Consider the following 15,000-nt stretch of genomic DNA (forward strand, 5'->3'; position numbering starts at 1 on the left):
CCTCCACCTCCCATCAGCCCCCCTTCACCTCCCCTCCGCCCCCCCTTCACCTCCCCTCACCATCCCCCACCACCCCTCCCTCACCACCCATCCTCACCTCCCCTCCGACCTCCCCTCCGCCCCCCTTCACCACCCCCCACCACCCCTCCGACCTCACCTCCCCTCCTTCAACGCCTTTCGTCCGCCCTCCCGCCTCTGCCTTTCGCCCACCCGCACTTCTGCCTTTCACCCGCCCACCGCTCACATCCCCGCGCCACACAGCCGCCGCACGCACTCAACAGACACCCGCCACTCGACACACACCCGCCGCCTCTCACCCACCCCACACACTCGACACACCCGCCGCCTCTCACCCACCCCACACACTCGACACACACCTGGCGCATCCTGCCCCTACGCAACAATATCACTGACCAGCTGTCACCCGCACTCGCCACACACCCGCCGCCTCACACCCTAGCAGGACACACGCCTCACATTTTCACATCACTTATGTCACCAAAATATTGTACTGTGGTGTGTTTGCAATAAACCATTTTTATACAACATCGTATTACATTTTCTTCCATCTTTCTTTTCAACATTATTATCCAACCTTTACAACAAATAGTCACCTATTGTTCCACCATTTATAAATAATACTACCTATTACGCATTTACATCCCGGGCAACGCCGGGTCTCTCAGCTAGTATATATATATATATATATATATATATATATATATATATATATATATATATATATATTTATATATTTATATTACAGTGGTCGACAAATCACCAAAAAATCTACTCGCCACCTAGTACCACAAGTGTGCTGCTTGGGCCAATAGGTGCTCGCCACAATGTTAAATCCACTCGCCCGGGGCATGCAAATGTATAGGTTTGTTGAACACTGTATATATATATATGTAAATATACTGTATGCTCATCTACATGTCTTAGGCAGGTCTGCAACCCCGCCTTTCCCCATTATCACACAGCACTTCCACTGCAGCAAGGGATTCTGGGAAATGACATGCAAATGAGCACACAGTGTCACTTTTTGCTTCAAAAACCATTTTTAACATGGTTCCCTATATATATGTACTAGCTGAGAGACCCGGCGTTGCCCGGGATGTAAATGCGTAATAGGTAGTATTATTTATAAATCGTGGAACAATAGGTGAGTATTTGTTGTAAAGGTTGGATAATAATATTGAAAAGAAAGATGGAAGAAAATGTAATACGATGTTGTATAAAAATGGTTTATTGCAAACACACCACAGTTCAATATTTTGGTGACATAAGTGATGTGAAAATGTGAGGCGTGTGTCCTGCTAGGGTGTGAGGCGGCGGGTGTGTGGCGAGTGCGGGTGACAGCTGGTCAGTGATATTGTTGCGTAGGGGCAGGATGCGCCAGGTGTGTGTCGAGTGTGTGGGGTGGGTGAGAGGCGGCGGGTGTGTGTCGAGTGTGTGGGGTGGGTGAGAGGCGGCGGGTGTGTCGAGTGGCGGGTGTCTGTTGAGTGCGTGCAGCGGCTGTGTGGCGCAGGGGTGTGAGCGGTGGGCGGGTGAAAGGCAGAAGTGCGGGTGGGCGAAAGGCAGAGGCGGGAGGGCGGACGAAAGGCGTTGAAGGAGGGGAGGTGAGGTCGGAGGGGTGGTGGGGGGTGGTGAAGGGGGGCGGAGGGGAGGTCGGAGGGGAGGTGAGGATGGGTGGTGAGGGAGGGGTGGTGGGGGATGGTGAGGGGAGGTGAAGGGGGGGCGGAGGGGAGGTGAAGGGGGGCTGACGGGAGGTGGAGGGGGTTGCCGGGAGGTGAAGGAGGGGGGGGGGGTGACAGGAGGTGAAGGGAGGGGGGGGGTGACAGGAGGTGAAGGGAGGGGGGGGTGACAGGAGGTGAAGGGAGGGGGGGGGTGACAGGAGGCGAAGGGGGGGGTGACAGGAGGTGAAGGGAGGAAGGGAAGGGGGAGGTGGAGGAGAGGAAGGGGAAGAGGGAGGTGGGGGAGGAGGGAGGAGAAGGGGGGAGGGGGGGGAAGGGTGAAGGGGGGGAGGTAAGGGTGAAGGGGGGAGGGGTGAAGGGGGTAAAGGTGGGGGAGGAGGGAAAGGGGGGGAGGAGGGAAAGGGGGGGAAGAGGGGTGGAGGGGGGGAAGGGGGTGGAGGGGGGAAAGAGGGGAGATGGGGGATGGGGAAAGGGGGGATGGGGAAAGGGGGGATGGGGAAAGGGGGAGGTGGAGGAGGGGAAGTGAGGAGGGTAAGGGGGAGGTGAGGAGGGTAAGGGGGGAGGTGAGGAGGGGAAGGGGGGAGGTGGAGGAGGGGAAGGGGGGGGGAGGTGGAGGAGGGGGAGGTGGAGGAGGGGAAGGGGGGGGTGGAGGAGGGGAAGGGGGGGTGGAGGAGGGGAAGGGGGGAGGTGGAGGAGGGGAAGGGGGGAGATGGAGGAGGGGAAGGGGGGAGATGGAGGAGGGGAAGGGGGGAGATGGAGGAGGGGAAGGGGGAGATGGAGGAGGGGAAGGGGGGAGGTGGTGGGAAGGGGGGAGGTGGTGGGAAGGGGGGAAGAGGGGGAGGTGGTGGGAAGGGGGGAGGTGGTGGGAAGGGGGGGGAAGGGGGGAGGAGGGGGGTGGTGGGAAGGGGGGAGGAGGGGGGTGGTGGGGAGGTGAGAAGGGGGGGGAGGTGGTGGGAAGGTGGGAAGGGGGGGGAGGTGGTGGAAAGGGGGGGGGAGGTGGTGGGAAGAGGGGGGAGGTGGTGGGAAGGGGGGGAGGGGGGGAGGTGGTGGGAGGTTGTAAGGGGGAGTGAAGGGAAGGTGAAGGTGGGGTGGAGGGGAGGTGAAGGGGGGGGAGGTGAAGGGGGGGGATGTGAAGGGGGGGGGTGGAGGGGAGGTGAAGGGGGGGGTGGAGGGGAGGTGAAGGGGGGGGGGGGTGGAGGGGAGGTGAAGGGGGGGGTGGGGGGGGTGGAGGGGAGGTGGAGGGGAGGTGAAGGGGGGGTGGAGGGGAGGTGAAGGGGGGGTGGAGGGGAGGTGAAGGGGGGGTGGAGGGGAGGGGATGTGGAAGGGAGGGGAAGTGTAGTGAGGGGTGGGTGAGGGGAGGTGGAGGGGGTGGGTGAGGGGAGGTGGAGGGGATGTGGAAGGGAGGGGAAGTGTAGTGAGGGGTGGGTGAGGGGAGGGGAAGGCCGCTCACTCACCCGTCCGGCAGCTCCCACGTGGATCTGAGGCGGGAGGCAGCGTGTTGTGGCCGCTCCCCCGCTGACTGTAGCGGCGCCGGGGGGGGGGGGGGGGGGTGGAGGGGAAGTGAGTGAGGGGAGGTGATCACTCCGCTCCCCCGCTGAGTGTAGCGGCGCCGGGGGGGGTGGAGGGGAAGTGAGTGAGGGGAGGTGATCACTCCGCTCCCCCGCTGACTGTAGCGGCGTCGGGGGGGTGGAGGGGAAGTGAGTGAGGGGAGGTGATCACTCCGCTCCCCCGCTGAGTGTAGCGGCACCGGGGGGGTGGAGGGGAAGTGAGTGAGGGGAGGTGATCACTCCGCTCCCCCGCTGAGTGTAGCGGCGCCGGGGGGGGGGGTGGAGGGGAAGTGAGTGAGGGGAGGTGATCACTCCGCTCCCCCGCTGACTGTAGCGGCGCCGGGGGGGGGGGTGGAGGGGAAGTGAGTGAGGGGAGGTGATCACTCCGCTCCCCCGCTGACTGTAGCGGCGCCGGGGGGGTGGAGGGGAAGTGAGTGGGGGGAGGTGAAGGGGGGTGAGGGGACGTGAAGACCGCTCAGTCACCCGTCCGGCCGCTCACTCACCCGTCCGGCAGCTCCCACGTGGAGGGGGGGGGGTGAAAGCGCGGGAAACAGGGAGAGACGGAGGAAGAGGCGGAGCCTCCGGGACCGGTGGGGAAGAGAGCGGAGATGTGCTGCTAACACTGTGAGCCCCGCTAATGTATGTAACACTGTGTGTGTGTGTGTGTGTGTGTGTGTGTATTTTTTTTTTTGGACCTTTGGCCCGTCACTCCGCCTCAGGCCAATGAGAGGTGTGGGGGGCGGGCCAAGGGGGTGGTGTGAGTGTGTGAGCCCAATGAGAGGTGTGCGGGGGCGGGCGGCCCAAGGGACCAATGAGATTGCCGCTAGGGACACCGGACATCCAGGCAGGCAAACATACAGTGCTTTCACTAATATAGTATAAGATATATATATTGTTGTAGCCCTTTTTCTGATGCCTCCCAAAGGAACTACAGGTCACTGTACACAACCTGTGGCTCCAGGAGATCTGAGCCTCCGCTAACTGGGAGCCTTGGGTAACACTTACACATTTCCTTAGCGCAGCGCCTCCACTTACCCAGGATGCCCGTGATGTGAGATTCCCCTGGGCAAGAAACATACAACACCTTATGATAACCAATACCTTTTACCTGAGAACGTACACACATATATCAACAATAGAATAACAGGTGTCCCTCTACAGAGGAGACACTAATAACCAAGGCGTCTCACCAAACGCTTCCCCCAACACCGAGTGATCCCACCCAGTGTCCATAGGATTCCCACCCAATGTCCCGCACTCTTGCAGAGAGAGGGTATGGGTGACTGCGCAGTCACTATTAAGCTAAGGGCCCGTTGGTGCACTTGTGGATGTAAAGTACCTGCCGAGCACTCCAGTACTCGGATCAGCAACTGCTTCACAAAGGATCCGTCGCTCGGTGATTCCGTCTGATCCCAAACGGGTTCTTTGCACGAGGACCGCCGAGGGCGATCTCACCCTGGAGATAGTCTCTGTGGGCCCCGACTTGAGCCCGAACCTCTCCACAGGAACCGCAGCGTCCGCTGTGTCCCTATCTATCACTGGCACTACGTGACCCGGTCCTGACTCTAGCTAATACTAACAGCGGCTGCAGCAAACACACTGCACACACACAGTCAACCTGCAGCAACAACACACAGCACACGCTGCTCACACTGTGCCTACTTGTCAGCGCTCACAGCACTACCAGCCGTGACACTGACAAGCCTGCACCCTCACACACCTAAGGGCAGAGTCCCTAACCTAGGGGCTGTCCCTCAGTACCTATCCACTACCCTAACAGGGATTGGGGCCTGCCTGGGACTTGGGGATCCTTACCTGGTGCAGGAGCCACTTGCTCCTTACCCCCTTCCTCCCCTTTCCTGCTCCCAGCTCCAACTGAAAAACGTGGTCCCGCAACATTGTAGCCTTCCTCCCCAGGAGAAGCTGCAAAACCCTATTTGCTGGCTGGCTGCACGTGATGTGGGTGAAAGGGCAATCCCCAGAGGCTGCTGGGAATTGTAGTCCACTCAGGGCCTCTTTAGCATTGGGACCGCGAGCGCTACCCTTACTGCGCCTGCGCGACCAACGCGCATGCTCGCGCAACCTGTCATGGCGGCCCCCGCTAGCCGGGTGTGTCGCAGAGCCTCGGAGCGCTACATGGGGGGGTCTCTGGGGCTGAAAAGAGACCGGGGTTACATATGTATATGTATTTTTTGTTTTGTTTTTTTGTTTAACGTGCTGCTTGGATTCCCTCTCTAACCTCCCTGTATGTCAGGCATTGGCGTGTAATCACTCTGCCTGTTACTTGCTATGTGCCGGGCCGTGTATACTGTCGGCGTTATATGAGAAAACAATATGTAAAATATTACCAGCGGTCACTCGGGGCTGATGGTTTCTCCAGATGTTTTGTCTCCCACTTCACAGGTCAGGGCTTTTCTATCCAGACTGCTGAAGCAGATACAACCTATACTGTGCCATCAGCCACAAGAGTATCCCAGTATATATTCCATAACCTATACTGTGCCATCAGCCACAAGAGTATCCCAGTATTTATTCCATAACCTATACTGTGCCATCAGCCACAAGAGTATCCCAGTATTTATTCCATAACCTATACTGTGCCATCAGCCACAAGAGTATCCCAGTATTTATTCCATAACCTATACTGTGCTATCAGCCACAAGAGTATCCCAGTATTTATTCCATAACCTATACTGTGCCATCAGCCACAAGAGTATCCCAGTATTTATTCCATAACCTATACTGTGCCATCAGCCACAAGAGTATCCCAGTATTTATTCCATAACTTATACTGTGCCATCAGCCACAAGAGTATCCCAGTATTTATTCCATAACCTCCACTGTGCCATCAGCCACAAGAGTATCCCAGTATTTATTCCATAACCTATACTGTGCCATCAGCCACAAGAGTATCCCAGTATTTATTCCATAACCTATACTGTGCCATCAGCCACAAGAGTATCCCAGTATTTATTCCATAACCTATACTGTGCCATCAGCCACAAGAGTATCCCAGTATTTATTCCATAACCTATACTGTGCCATCAGCCACAAGAGTATCCCAGTATTTATTCCATAACCTATACTGTGCCATCAGCCACAAGAGTATCCCAGTATTTATTCCATAACCTATACTGTGCCATCAGCCACAAGAGTATCCCAGTATTTATTCCATAACCTACACTGTGCCATCAGCCACAAGAGTATCCCAGTATTTATTCCATAACCTACACTGTGCCATCAGCCACAAGAGTATCCCAGTATTTATTCCATAACCTACACTGTGCCATCAGCCACAAGAGTATCCCAGTATTTATTCCATAACCTATACTGTGCCATCAGCCACAAGAGTATCCCAGTATTTATTCCATAACCTATACTGTGCCATCAGCCACAAGAGTATCCCAGTATTTATTCCATAACCTATACTGTGCCATCAGCCACAAGAGTATCCCAGTATTTATTCCATAACCTCCACTGTGCCATCAGCCACAAGAGTATCCCAGTATTTATTCCATAACCTATACTGTGCCATCAGCCACAAGAGTATCCCAGTATTTATTCCATAACCTCCACTGTGCCATCAGCCACAAGAGTATCCCAGTATTTATTCCATAACCTATACTGTGCCATCAGCCACAAGAGTATCCCAGTATTTATTCCATAACCTATACTGTGCCATCAGCCACAAGAGTATCCCAGTATTTATTCCATAACCTCCACTGTGCCATCAGCCACAAGAGTATCCCAGTATTTATTCCATAACCTATACTGTGCCATCAGCCACAAGAGTATCCCAGTATTTATTCCATAACCTATACTGTGCCATCAGCCACAAGAGTATCCCAGTATTTATTCCATAACCTATATATACTGTGCCATCAGCCACAAGAGTATCCCAGTATTTATTCCATAACCTATATATACTGTGCCATCAGCCACAAGAGTATCCCAGTATTTATTCCATAACCTATACTGTGCCATCAGCCACAAGAGTATCCCAGTATTTATTCCATAACCTATACTGTGCCATCAGCCACAAGAGTATCCCAGTATTTATTCCATAACCTATACTGTGCCATCAGCCACAAGAGTATCCCAGTATTTATTCCATAACCTCCACTGTGCCATCAGCCACAAGAGTATCACAGTATTTATTCCATAACCTCCACTGTGCCATCAGCCACAAGAGTATCCCAGTATTTATTCCATAACCTATACTGTGCCATCAGCCACAAGAGTATCCCAGTATTTATTCCATAACCTATACTGTGCCATCAGCCACAAGAGTATCCCAGTATTTATTCCATAACTTATACTGTGCCATCAGCCACAAGAGTATCCCAGTATTTATTCCATAACCTCCACTGTGCCATCAGCCACAAGAGTATCCCAGTATTTATTCCATAACCTATACTGTGCCATCAGCCACAAGAGTATCCCAGTATTTATTCCATAACCTATACTGTGCCATCAGCCACAAGAGTATCCCAGTATTTATTCCATAACCTATACTGTGCCATCAGCCACAAGAGTATCCCAGTATTTATTCCATAACCTATACTGTGCCATCAGCCACAAGAGTATCCCAGTATTTATTCCATAACCTATATTGTGCCATCAGCCACAAGAGTATCCCAGTATTTATTCCATAACCTATACTGTGCCATCAGCCACAAGAGTATCCCAGTATTTATTCCATAACCTACACTGTGCCATCAGCCACAAGAGTATCCCAGTATTTATTCCATAACCTACACTGTGCCATCAGCCACAAGAGTATCCCAGTATTTATTCCATAACCTACACTGTGCCATCAGCCACAAGAGTATCCCAGTATTTATTCCATAACCTATACTGTGCCATCAGCCACAAGAGTATCCCAGTATTTATTCCATAACCTATACTGTGCCATCAGCCACAAGAGTATCCCAGTATTTATTCCATAACCTCCACTGTGCCATCAGCCACAAGAGTATCCCAGTATTTATTCCATAACCTATACTGTGCCATCAGCCACAAGAGTATCCCAGTATTTATTCCATAACCTCCACTGTGCCATCAGCCACAAGAGTATCCCAGTATTTATTCCATAACCTATACTGTGCCATCAGCCACAAGAGTATCCCAGTATTTATTCCATAACCTATACTGTGCCATCAGCCACAAGAGTATCCCAGTATTTATTCCATAACCTCCACTGTGCCATCAGCCACAAGAGTATCCCAGTATTTATTCCATAACCTATACTGTGCCATCAGCCACAAGAGTATCCCAGTATTTATTCCATAACCTATACTGTGCCATCAGCCACAAGAGTATCCCAGTATTTATTCCATAACCTATATATACTGTGCCATCAGCCACAAGAGTATCCCAGTATTTATTCCATAACCTATATATACTGTGCCATCAGCCACAAGAGTATCCCAGTATTTATTCCATAACCTATACTGTGCCATCAGCCACAAGAGTATCCCAGTATTTATTCCATAACCTATACTGTGCCATCAGCCACAAGAGTATCCCAGTATTTATTCCATAACCTATACTGTGCCATCAGCCACAAGAGTATCCCAGTATTTATTCCATAACCTCCACTGTGCCATCAGCCACAAGAGTATCACAGTATTTATTCCATAACCTCCACTGTGCCATCAGCCACAAGAGTATCCCAGTATTTATTCCATAACCTATACTGTGCCATCAGCCACAAGAGTATCCCAGTATTTATTCCATAACCTATACTGTGCCATCAGCCACAAGAGTATCCCAGTATTTATTCCATAACCTATACTGTGCCATCAGCCACAAGAGTATCCCAGTATTTATTCCATAACCTATACTGTGCCATCAGCCACAAGAATATCCCAGTATTTATTCCATAACCTATATATACTGTGCCATCAGCCACAAGAGTATCCCAGTATTTATTCCATAACCTATACTGTGCCATCAGCCACAAGAGTATCACAGTATTTATTCCATAACCTCCACTGTGCCATCAGCCACAAGAGTATCCCAGTATTTATTCCATAACCTATACTGTACTGTGCCATCAGCCACAAGAGTATCCCAGTATTTATTCCATAACCTATACTGTGCCATCAGCCACAAGAGTATCCCAGTATTTATTCCATAACCTATACTGTGCCATCAGCCACAAGAGTATCCCAGTATTTATTCCATAACCTATACTGTGCCATCAGCCACAAGAGTATCCCAGTATTTATTCCATAACCTATACTGTGCCATCAGCCACAAGAGTATCCCAGTATTTATTCCATAACCTATACTGTGCCATCAGCCACAAGAGTATCCCAGTATTTATTCCATAACCTCCACTGTGCCATCAGCCACAAGAGTATCACAGTATTTATTCCATAACCTCCACTGTGCCATCAGCCACAAGAGTATCCCAGTATTTATTCCATAACCTATACTGTGCCATCAGCCACAAGAGTATCCCAGTATTTATTCCATAACCTATACTGTGCCATCAGCCACAAGAGTATCCCAGTATTTATTCCATAACCTATACTGTGCCATCAGCCACAAGAGTATCCCAGTATTTATTCCATAACCAATACTGTGCCATCAGCCACAAGAGTATCACAGTATTTATTCCATAACCTATACTGTGCCATTAGCCACAAGAGTATCCCAGTATTTATTCCATAACCTATACTGTGCCATCAGCCACAAGAGTATCCCAGTATACTGTATATTCCATAACCTATACTGTGCCATCAGCCACACGAGTATCCCAGTATTTATTCCATAACCTATACTGTGCCATCAGCCACAAGAGTATCCCAGTATTTATTCCATAACCTATATATACTGTGCCATCAGCCACAAGAGTATCCCAGTATTTATTCCATAACCTATACTGTGCCATCAGCCACAAGAGTATCCCAGTATTTATTCCATAACCTATACTGTGCCATCAGCCGCAAGAGTATCCCAGTATTTATTCCATAACCTATACTGTGCCATCAGCCGCAAGAGTATCCCAGTATTTATTCCATAACCTATACTGTGCCATCAGCCACAAGAGTATCCCAGTATTTATTCCATAACCTATACTGTGCCATCAGCCACAAGAGTATCCCAGTATTTATTCCATAACCTATACTGTGCCATCAGCCGCAAGAGTATCCCAGTATTTATTCCATAACCTATACTGTGCCATCAGCCACAAGAGTATCCCAGTATTTATTCCATAACCTACTGTATACTGTGCCATCAGCCACAAGAGTATCCCAGTATTTATTCCATAACCTATACTGTGCCATCAGCCACAAGAGTATCCCAGTATTTATTCCATAACCTATACTGTGCCATCAGCCACAAGAGTATCCCAGTATTTATTCCATAACCTATACTGTGCCATCAGCCACAAGAGTATCACAGTATTTATTCCATAACCTATACTGTGCCATCAGCCACAAGAGTATCACAGTATTTATTCCATAGCCTCCACTGGAAAAGCTTTGCACCCTAAATACAACCAATCTCTAATATAGAAATGTGACAGGGTGAATAAACGTCACCAGCCCTATGCCTGCAGACTTATGTGCAGTGCAGCAGTGAGGAGGTTAACTTTCAGCTGAGCTGATTAGTCTGAACCCAGCTGCCTCATCAAGGTGTTTTAAACCCCCCAGGCTGTACACAGATGCAGGCTGGCTGGTCAGGAGATAGGACTGAAACGCTGAAGTAAGATTACTGCTATAAGGTCTGTCTTCAAAATACATGTTTGAGAAGCTGTTATGTTTTTGTATGCTGAAAAGAAGCTGTTATGTTTTTGTATGCTGAAAAGAAGCTATGTTTTTGTGTGCTATATTTTTTAAGGCTCAATAAATAAGCCTTATCAAGAAACCCAGCGTGTGGTTGCATGTACCCTGCAACATATGGTGTCAGAAGTGGGATGTTAAGAGGCTCCTGCAGTTGAAGGGCCACACACACACACACAAAAAAAAAATGGAAGAATTTTCAAAAAAGTTTCTGTGCGAGCAGACCAGACAGCAGGGACTGTTAATGCAGGAGCAGGCCCAACTACAAGCAGACAGAGATGAAAGACTATTGCAGCAGCCAACCCAGCTCCTAACCCAGCAGCAGGCAGCACAGGAGGAGCGGATGGCCAGGCTGCTGACCCAATTCCAGGGGAACACTAGTCCAGAACTTGCGAACAAACCCCCGGTCCTCCTGAGGAAAATGGCTCTGAACGAGGATCCGGAGGCTTTTCTACTGACGTTTGAAAGGGTTGCCGAAGCCCAGGGCTGGTCTGCAGACCGCTGGGCAATCGCTTTGGCCCCACTCCTTATAGGAGAAGCCCAGGCCTCATATCAGGGCCTCCCAGTGGACCAGGCAATGGATTACAAACAAGTAAAAGCTGCCATACTTCTTCAGAAGCGCACGAAACGCGTAGGGCAAAGTTCAGAGCTCATCTGACGGAGTGACGAGTCAGAGACGGAAGGAGTATTCAACCACAAGGTCCGCGCCCCCCAGTGACGGAGCATCCGCCTCAGAGGCGCGGGGAATCACAGGAGTGCATCTAAGAAACGCTCCACTGTGTGACCGGAGGGAGAGCCAATACCTTTTCACGACCGACTTTCACTGCCTGCTTACTTCTATAATTCTATCACAGAACGCACGGCGGAAGCCACATCAGACAATCTGGTACTCAAGGATCAGAAGGGTCTATTTATTGGGACACTTTTCTTCACTCATTGGACTTCTAAAATCACTAGATTGGACTTGTAAGGCGCCGGTTTTCTTCTTTGTTTGGACCTTAGGAAGCGCCTAGATGTGGTCGGCCATTTTGCTAGGGAGAATCTTAGATCAGCCCAGGACAGTCAGGAGAGACATTACAATCAGAATGCTCGCATGAGTGTTTCACCTGGGAGACCAGGTGATGTTATTGTTACCCAGTTGTGAGAGCAAACTCCTAGCCAAATGGCAGGGCCCATTCGAAGTACTCCGTCGCACGGGTGATGTGGATTACGAGATCGCTCAACCAGGGTCCAGGAAGGGTAAACAAATTTACCATGTGAACTTGCTGAAACCCTGGAAGATGCAGCGGGCTCTATTCATCCACCCGGTGGAGGAGGAAACGGACCTGGGTCCTTAGCCCCCACGGGGGAACATCTGTGGTGACGATAAAATCCCAATGGGTAGACAATTGTCCTCTGAACAAAAAGAGGACTTGTTAGAAATAATTACACAATTCAATTATGTTTTTTCTGATTTACCAGGGCAAACTAATTTAGTTTCACATGTGAAAGAAACAGCACCTGGGGTAAAAGTACGTTCCCGTCCTTACAGGTTGCCTGAAAGTCGTAGGGCCCTGGTAGAGAAGAAGGTACAAGAAATGTTACACGTAGACGTGATTGAGGAATCATACAGTGAGTGGTGTAGTCCACTAGTTATGGTCCCTAAAACCGATGGGAAGGTAAGATTTTGTGTGGACCTCTGAAAGGTCAATGCGGTATCCAAAGTTTGACGCATATCCGATGCCAAGGGTGGACGAGTTAATTGACGCCCTTGGTAACGCAGAATATATATCCACGCTGGACTTAACAAAAGGATACTGGCAAATACCCTTTAGAGGAAAAGTCCAAGTACAAAACAGCCTTTGCCACTCCCATGGGTTTATACCAGTTTGTGACAATGCCATTTGGACTGCATGGAGCCCCAGCCACGTTTCAGAGACTCATGGATTAAGTGCTGAGACCTCATAGGGCTTATGCCGCAGCCTACCTAGATGACATTGTCATTTATAGTAAACACTGGCAGGCCCATCTAAATAGGCTGAAAGCGGTCCTCAAATATCTGAGAGGCAGGGCTCACAGCCAACCCTAGGAAATCTGCCTTAGGTAAGGCGGAAACCAAATACTTAGGGTATGCAGTGGGAGGTGGAAAAGTAAGGCCACTAGCCGACAAGATAGTTGCCCTGAAAGAAGTTCCGACCCCCCAAACAAAGACGCAGGTACGCTCTCTGCTGGGTTTAGCAGGGTACTATCGGCGGTTCATCCCCTACTACTCGGAAGTTGCAGCCCCACTAACAGACCTCACAAAAAAGTGTGCCCCTACACAAGTGGTATGGTCAAGGGAGTGCCAAAGAGCCTTTGAGGCGGTAAAAAGGTGTCTATCAGAGGCTCCCGTCCTTAGAAGCCCAGACTTCGATAAGCCTTTTATTGTACAAACCGATGCCTCAGAGATAGGGCTTGGGGCAGTGCTCTCGCAACAGTTTGAGGGAGTGGAGCATCCGATCCTTTTTCTGAGTAGGAAATTGTTCCCAAGGGAAAAAAACTACTCAGTAATTGAGAAGGAGTGCCTCGCAGTAAAATGGGTAATAGAGGCCTTAAGACATTACCTGGCGGGAGTCCATTTCACGTTGGTAACAGACCATGTTCCATTGAAGTGGTTAAATAGTATGAAAGACTCTAATGCTAGGTTGACCAGGTTGGTATATGGCCCTCCAACCCTTCTCGTTTGAGATTCAGCACAGACCTAGAAAAGAACATGCGAATGCTGATTTCTTCTCTAGAGAAGGGGTGGATGGTCGGGCTTCAGCCGTGCGTGGCCCCAGCCACACACTAACAGGGGAGGAATGTGACAGGGTGAATAAACGTCACCAGCCCTATGCCTGGCAGACTTATGTGCAGTGCAGCAGTGAGGAGGTTAACTTTCAGCTGAGTTGAGTAGTCTGATCCCAGCTGCCTCATCAAGGTGTTTTAAACCCCCCAGGCTGTACACACATGCAGGCTGGCTGGTCAGGAGATAGGACTGAAACGCTGAAGTAAGATTACTGCTATAAGGTCTGTCTTCAAAATACATGTTTGAGAAGCGGTTTTGTTTTTGTGTGCTGTATTTTTTAAGGCTCAATAAATAAGCCTTATCCAGAAATCCCGCGTGTGGTTGCATGTACCCTGCAACAAGAAGTATTGCCCCCCCTCTCTCCCAATAACATAATCACTACATGGAAACTTTACAAAGTGCAGCCGTGTCAGATCTCGCTCGGCCCCAAAAGTATTGAGAGTAACACTGCAGTAACTCATCGGGGTGAGACCACGGGTGTAGCAACGTCCCAGTCAGGAAACATGAAATACTCACTGGCCTCGGGGTACGCCGGACCTGGCAGTGAACCCGCCGAACAAACCGAAATCTCTGTCTGTGGCGTGGGTTTTTGTCATGAATTCTTCTTGCGTGGGCGCTCTAAACATGTCCGTCTGTCTCTGCTTCTCTGTCAGGATATGGAGATCAGCGTCTTCGAGCTCAAGAGCATCCTCAACAGAGTGGTGACAAGACGTAAGTATGTGGAGTGTCCCTCCCACTTCAAGGTGAAGGTGGGACCAACTGTCTAATGGGTCTGTCCCTCACACCACAGGGTGACACAGACGGAAGGGACATATGTGCCATGACATGACCTTCCCACTGCAGCCCATCTCACCCCTTCCTCCCACCACTGTGACAGACAGAAGTCCTGTGGCCTCAAGTCTGTCCCTCCCACCATAGGGTGACACAGACAGAAGGCCCATCTCACCCCTTCCTCCCACCACTGTGACAGACAGAATACCTGTGTCCTCAAGTCTGTCCCTCCCACCATGGGGTGACAGACTAAAGGGAACTATATTCCTTAAATGTCACAGTGATAGACCTGAAGGACCCGTGCCCTTCCCACCAGTAGAGGACATAGTGACACGCAGCCATGTGACCGTAGGGTGGGGATATGGTGGCTGGCGTTACATGGC

General features: G+C 50.4%; 1 protein-coding gene across 1 annotated transcript in view; it reads left to right on the top strand.

Annotated features, from left to right (window-relative positions):
• CAPN11 (calpain 11) overlaps nucleotides 1-15,000 on the top strand; it is a 97,666-nt gene that overhangs the window by 67,980 nt on the left and 14,686 nt on the right. The window contains exon 15 of the mRNA XM_075598815.1: nucleotides 14,500-14,557. Coding sequence (XP_075454930.1) covers nucleotides 14,500-14,557 — 58 coding nt within the window. The remainder of the gene's footprint in view (nucleotides 1-14,499; nucleotides 14,558-15,000) is intronic.

Source organism: Ascaphus truei, chromosome 4 (assembly GCF_040206685.1).
Source record: "Ascaphus truei isolate aAscTru1 chromosome 4, aAscTru1.hap1, whole genome shotgun sequence".
Taxonomy (NCBI): Eukaryota; Metazoa; Chordata; class Amphibia; order Anura; family Ascaphidae; genus Ascaphus; species Ascaphus truei.